The sequence below is a fragment of the Drosophila ananassae genome (genome assembly GCF_017639315.1).
Source record: "Drosophila ananassae strain 14024-0371.13 chromosome 4 unlocalized genomic scaffold, ASM1763931v2 tig00000077, whole genome shotgun sequence".
NCBI lineage: Eukaryota > Metazoa > Arthropoda > Insecta > Diptera > Drosophilidae > Drosophila > Drosophila ananassae.
Window position 1 is genome coordinate 482,337 of NW_025319043.1, and position 7,142 is coordinate 489,478.

Here is a 7,142-nt window from a genome sequence, read left to right on the forward strand (position 1 = left end):
ACAGACCTGGAGTACCTTCGGATTATTTTATTGCGCCTTTTGATACAAAAGAAGCAGCTGCAGCAAGCAACAATGGTGCAGTCCCACCAGACTTATCATTAATTATTAAAGCAAGGCATGATGGTGCAAATTATGTCTATTCATTGTTAACAGGCTATCAAAACGGCGAACACGATGAAAATGATTTATATTTTAATTCGTATTTTCCAACAGGCAGATTAGCTATGGCGCCACCACTTTCTGAAGGAATGGTGGAATATGATGGTGCAAGGCAAGCCACAGTTGAAAATATGGCGTATGATGTGATAAATTTTTTACAATGGGCAGCAGAGCCAGAATTAGAGCGCCGGCATAAACTTGGATTAAAAGTAGTGGCGTATTTTATAATTTTAACAGTGTTTTTTGTATTAACTAACAACAAAGTTTGGAGCAAGCTCTATAAAAAGAAGTGATAGTCAATTTTGCCTCAAGCACAATGGTTGTCATCCAAGTAGCTAACACTGGTTCCTTTATGACGGTGTCATCCGAGTAGCTGACACTGGGATGGCTTTGTCGCATCGTACCTTATACGGTAATAATTTACGATAAATTCATGTAGCCATTTCGAATTTAGCCATACCAATGTCAGTAAATTTATTAAGCAAATAGCACTTAATGAGCAGTTCTTTTTCACGATTTATAGCTCTTTTCATAGAAGTCCGGATGTGATAAGGATAAGGAGGTTGAATGCCAGCAGCATATAGTTATGATTTAAGAAAAAAAGCAATGGAGGCGCTAGACGAAGGAGAAAGCAGAGAAGCAGTGGCAGCAAGATTTAAGATTGGACGAACTACTTTATGGGAGTGGCAGCACTGTAGGCTTGACCATAAATTATGTTAAGATAGAAAATGACTATTTTAGATAGAGCTTGATGTAATGCAGTGCGATACAAAATAACGGTAGAATATAATGGTAGTAGTTTCTCTGGTTGGCAAAAACAGCAACACTCTGCTAACTCAATCCAGGAGAAGATAGAAAATGCTATATTTAATTTTAGTGGTGAGAAAATTGCCTTGTACTGTGGTGGAAGGACCGATGCTGGGGTTCATGCTTTAGGACAAGTTGCTCATTTTGATATGGAAAAGGAATGTGAGCTTTATAGAATAAGAAACGCAATAAATTATCATTTAAAATCAATTCCTATAGTTGTGCTTAATGCAGAAGTTGTAGATGATGCGTTTCACGCACGGTTTTCAGCAAAAAAAAGATATTACGAATACAGAATAGTTAATCGCTATGCTCCTGCCGCTCTGGAGACGGGTTATGTATGGCAAGTGTTTAGCCCACTTGATGTAAATATTATGCGTGAAGCTGCTAAACATCTACTTGGAAAACATGACCTTTCAAGTTTTCGTTCAAAAGATTGTCACGCCGCAAATCCGATAAGAACAATTGATGATATCGATATAGTACAAAACGGGAATCATATACACATCAAAATATCTGCTATTTCCTTTTTACATAACCAAGTGAGGATTATTGCGGGTACTTTAGTTGAATTTGGAAAAAATAGAACCAATCCGCAAGAAATGCTACATATATTAAGCCAATGCAAAAGAAGTGCTGCTGGGGTTACCGCGCCGCCTTTTGGCTTGTATTTGGTAAAGATAGATTACTAATTTAATAAAAAGTAACGTTCTTAGTGAAATAAGTGTCATACCGCCGCAGTATCTCCAGATCTCGCTAACAAGCAGCGAGATGACGAGTTTAAGTTCTCATTGGCATCACTACATATAATACACTTGAATCATCTTCATCAGTGATAATTGTAGCACTATTACCATCGGCTAAGCTAAACTTACATTTATTTTTTATGCAAGATAGAACATCAAGCAAATAACGCGAGTTGAACCCTATTTCTATAGGGGCTTCATTGTAGTCCACTTCTATGGATTCAGTTGCATCACTGCACTCTTGGGAGTTTGAATGCAGAGTTAGCAGCTTTTCTTGTAGTGAGAATTTAATAGATTTTACTTTATCAGATACAACAACGGAAACTCGATCTATAACATCTGAAAGTTTTTTACTTTCAATAATCATATGCTTATCTTGAGATGCTGGAATAACTGCTTTATAATTTGGAAAAGTCCCATCTATTAATTTTGATATTAGAATATATTCACCGCATGTAAGCTTGATTTTTCTGTCTGAGAGTTTTACTTTAATTTCATTACAATCGTCCAATATTTTTAACAGCTCCATAACAGTTTTACGTGGAATGATCACACCAAATTCGCCATTGATGTTCCCAGGCTTTGGCCTCTTTATACATGATAAACGATGGCCATCAGTTGCAACGCAGTACAGAAACTGCTCATCTGTATGTAGATATATTCCATTTAAATTATACCTTGTATCATCTAGTGATACAGCAAATTTTGTTTTAGTTAATAAGTCTATCAGGTCCGTATTTAGTAGAATAAAATCATGTTTATAATTGTCTTCTTCAAGAGCAGGAAAGCTGCTTGAAACTACATTCGGTAAAGAAAAGTTTGCATTTCCGCAAGACATCAATAATTTTCCTTGGTTGTTTACTTCAAAATTGACATCCAAATCAGCGGGTAACTTCTTCACTATGTCATGTAAAGTATGCGCTGAAATTTTTACTTCTCCTTCTGTTAATACGGTTGCAGCAAGTGAGGCAAACATTGAAATGTCAAGATCAGTTGCCATTAATTTTATGCTGCCGTGTTGTGCTTTGATATTTATACACGCCAAAACATCTATTGAATTACGCCTTTCAACCACTCCACTTACTCTGGATAATGTATTTAAAAGACTTGTGCGGCTCACGCTAAAACGCATCTGCTCGCACACAGAATTTTGCTTTTTGATTTCTGTATCTACACCTGCAACCTCTGACATTGCTAACTCTCAAAAATATATTTTAAATGATATCCACATCCCATATAAAGTAAAGTGCTATTTATATTTCCATTGAAAGAGTAGTCTAGTTTATACTATAGCTGGGTATTCTGTTACAATAATTTACTTTGTATGGCATAAATCATGCATTTTTTGATACGCTTTTTGAAAACCAAGTAGGGAATAAGTATCATCAATGGTCACTGTTTTTGTTTTTCCATTAACTACCATTGATAATCCCTGCTTCATTTTTAGAATGAGATCTTGATCTATTTTTGTATGCTCTGCCCACGCAAAACTTCCCTGTATTATGGGCAGTGTATATTTAATTTTTTTGTCGATATTGAGAGCTACAGGCTCCTTATCATACTGAAAACCAGAGGTAACGCTTACCTCATCTGCTTTTTTATCAACATAACTAACCATTACATACGGCTTGCGATTGGTTGTATAATATTCGCTTTTTTTTTTAGGATAGGATACAATATAACATACTTTCTCTCCATCTTCCAATGCAGTATACACGAGCCAATCTTTATATTTTTCCTTCAATTGTACATCACTAACCGATGCAAAAGCGCCTATCGAAAAAAATATTAGAAATATAAAAAAACTACGCATGCAAACAAAATTTCAAACTTTCAGATTGTATATATTGTTTTACCTTAGCCATCGCCTGCTCAGCCAACTGCCTTATTCTTTCTCTTGAAACACAATATTTTTTACTAAGTTCATCCAGAGTTTGAATGTTTTCAGACAAATATCTACTGATAAAAATGTCTCTTGCCCTTTCGTTGAGGCTCGCTAGTGCATTGTTTAAAATTGCTTCTTTTAATTCTTTTTCTTCATGATTCTGATAGGTTACTTCTTGACTAACCAAGTTACATGGGATCATATCTTGTAGCTCCCTTTTAGAGTCATCACCTATTTTTATGCAATCGTTTAGCGACTGATCCTTACAAGCCATACGGTAATTCATCTGCAGAACGTCTCCTTCGGATACAGAAAGCTCATTAGATATTGCTTTTATTTCTTCATTATTTAAGGTTTCCCTGTTTGTATACTGTAAAATTCTTTTTTTTATTTTACGTAAACTAAAAAACAATCTTCTTTGTGCTTGCGTTGTGCCTATTTTCACAAACGACCAAGATTTCAATATAAAGTCTTTTATTGAAGCTTCAATCCACCACACCGCATAAGTTGAAAAACGAAACCCTAAATCAGGATTAAACTTTTTCACTGCATGCATTAAACCCATATTTCCTTCCATGACCAGGTCCATCAACAATAGTCCATAATTTTTGAATTTCATTGCAATTTTCACTACCAAATTCAAATGGCTGGTAATCAATTTATGAGCAGAAGAAACATCCTTATATTGGTTCCAATTTTTTGCTAATCGTACCTCTTCCTCTTGAGACAGCATAGGAAATTTTTGCACCCTAGCAATATATTGCATGAGATTGGTTCTGCTATCGACACATAAGTTTGCCATTGAGGTCAACATAACAACTTAAATTAAAACTTCATGCATATAATATATTGATTTTCCAGCAAAAATTCAAGCTTTGATTTGAAAAAAGTACAAATTTTCCATCTAATTTCTTGGAGACAGTAGGCCGCAGTGTTAGCTAATTGGATAACATTATGTAACTTTAGATGATATTCTACCAGTACAATGGTAAACGTTATAGCTTAAACACATAGCAAATAGTGTTATTCCAGTGCCTTGACACTGGAATCCACATTTCTTTTTTCTAGATCCCAGTGTCATGCTACTTGAATGACAAGAAAAAACCCACTGGGATAACAAGACTGAGATAGACTAAAAATTAAACGCTACTCCAGCTTCTGCACCAACAGTGCTGTAAAGAACTTTGAGTTCCCCCTTGTCTTTGCTTGCTGCAGCAGTATCTTTATCAAAATGAGCACCAAAAGAACCGAAATAACGAGCTCCAGCATAAAGTTTGACTTCTGGAGTTACATCATAACTAACACCAGCTTTTACTTGACCAGCAAAACCAAATTTACTTTTTTGATCATTCACAGCGTCTTTCAAAGGAGTGCTAATATACGCTGCACCAACACCAACACCAACATATGGAGTGATAGGCATATCTTCAATTGCTATATCGTAATAAACGTTAACTAGCCCTGAAATTGCTGTTAAACTGTCTGCAACAGTATCTGGGTTAAATGCTGCACCTGTAACATCATTTTTGTTTAGCTGTGAATAAAGCCCTTCAACATCAACCCTGATGTCGTCCATTTTGTAACCAAATGCACCACCACCAGCTATAAAAGATGCTTTTAATGGATTATGAATGTCTGTGGCCTTTTTATATTCAATACCTTCAATTTTTGTGAAAAGAGGTAAAATTTCACCGTTGTATTGCAAACGAACGTAGTAGCTAGTTTCTTCATCACTTATTGGACCAACAGGATCTGAAAAAGCAGAGTTTGATAAACTTAGCAACGTTGCTAAAGCGGCTGCTGAAAAAAACTTTTTATAATGCATAATTGTCCTCGTAAAAAAAATTAAAATTCCACTTTAGCAGTCTAAGTAACAACTAAAGTTAAGTCAAGTGCTAACTTAATAACACAAAATATTCTACATTTTAACTAATTTTTAGGAGAAGACAAAGATTTTATTAATGAATAAATACGACTTTTGATTTTTTGGTATAGCTAACACAGGTAAGATTTACTATCGAAAGACCTCGTCATCTCGCTGCTTGTTAGCGGATGAGAAATCCACAACTGTACGAACATTGCAATTTGGGCCTACCAGGAGGGCAATGCCTCTTATCCAAGTACCATCTTCTTGTCATCCCAGTCTGGGATCCAGGAATTTTATTAAGTTGGTAAGCATAAAAGTAGCCGTTTTATGTTAAAACACAATGTTCTTGATGAGATTACGGCAAGGCTGGATTCCAGACTGGAATGACATCGTTTACTATGTGCCATATTGCAATGTTTGTACAGTTGTGGAATGAATCACGGTATGACGTAGGGCTATGCTAGTATAGGTACATTATATGAAGAAGTACTAGCGTTGGGAATATTAGAAAAAAAATACTTACACTAAAAGAAACTTCAGTAGTAAATTCAAAAAGGAAGTTTAAACCCAGATGGTAAACCCATCATACCTGCAAGATCAGAAGTTGCATTCGCCATATCTTCTTCTGCTTTTTTAACGGCATCATTAAACGCTGCTGTTACTAAATCCTCTACTATATCTTTTTCCTCATTTCTCATAAGTTCTAAGTCTATGTTCACCTTTTTAGCTTTATAGCTACCTATTTTTATGACTTCCACTAATACAGAAACTTTGCCACCACCAGAAATACCTTGAAACTCTTTTCCAACATATTTTTCTTGAGCTTCTGCAAGCTTTTTTTGCATCTCTTGCGCTTGTTTCATTATTTGACTAAAATCCACAACTTACTCCTTATTTTCTATATTAACTACTTTTGCACCTTTAAACGTGTCAAGGATATCCTTAACTGCAGGTGCATAATTTAAATTACTCACTTCCCTGTTTATATAACCTGTATCAACTGCAATAACCCACTCTTGCTGAGTCACCTGGTTTAAGTAATTTTTTAAATCATTGCAAAAATTACTATCCAACTTAGATACAGCTTTTAATTTTAAATATCCAGGTTTACAATCTATTAATTGTAGATTATTACACAGTTGTTTGTAAAGATAAATTTGGTTACTTCGCCTTAATAGTTGCAAAATCTTATCAAAATCGTAATTTTGTTGTTTATTTTCCACATGGATCCCAGTGTCACGCACTGGGATGACAGAGTGGGGTTGTTGTTTACTTTCCACATATTTTTTTGGATCCGAGTAGTCAGCTACTTGGATGACAGAGGGGGAAGGTGCAACAGGTCTGCCCTGTCTATTTCCTTGCTCTACATTCTGCGAAAGAACTTTTTTGATCACCTGTTCCGGAGAAGGCAGATCAGAAAGATAACAGAGGCTAATTAACATCATTTCAGCAGCAACATCGTTGCATGTTGAAGTTTTTATATCTTGAATACCTTTAAGCAACATCTTCCACAATCTCGAAAAAAATATTAAAGATCTCTTTATACTTAAATCTTTTATCCTATTCTTTTCATGCTCTGTAACTGCATTATCAATCTCTTTTGTAATCAAAAAACGGCATACTAACTGAATTGTTTGCAATAGACCTTCAAAAATACTAAGTGGGTTTGCTGTTTTTA

General features: G+C 35.3%; 1 protein-coding gene across 1 annotated transcript; it reads right to left on the bottom strand.

Moving 5' to 3' along the window:
* Window positions 1-1,746: 1,746 nt before the first annotated feature.
* Window positions 1,747-5,512, bottom strand: LOC123257932 (beta sliding clamp-like). Its single transcript, XM_044717873.1, has 2 exons — window positions 3,569-5,512; window positions 1,747-3,485 (listed from the first exon to the last, which is right to left on the bottom strand). Exon 2 carries the CDS (start codon window positions 2,902-2,904, stop codon window positions 1,747-1,749), a length of 1,158 nt encoding a protein of 385 aa, XP_044573808.1. The 5' UTR covers window positions 2,905-3,485; window positions 3,569-5,512.
* Between the last annotated feature and the right edge of the window lie 1,630 nt (window positions 5,513-7,142).

Bases quoted from the DNA above. Each gene is read 5' to 3' on its own strand.
- LOC123257932 (XM_044717873.1), bottom strand. From the start codon at position 2,904: ATGTCAGAGGTTGCAGGTGTAGATACAGAAATCAAAAAGCAAAATTCT.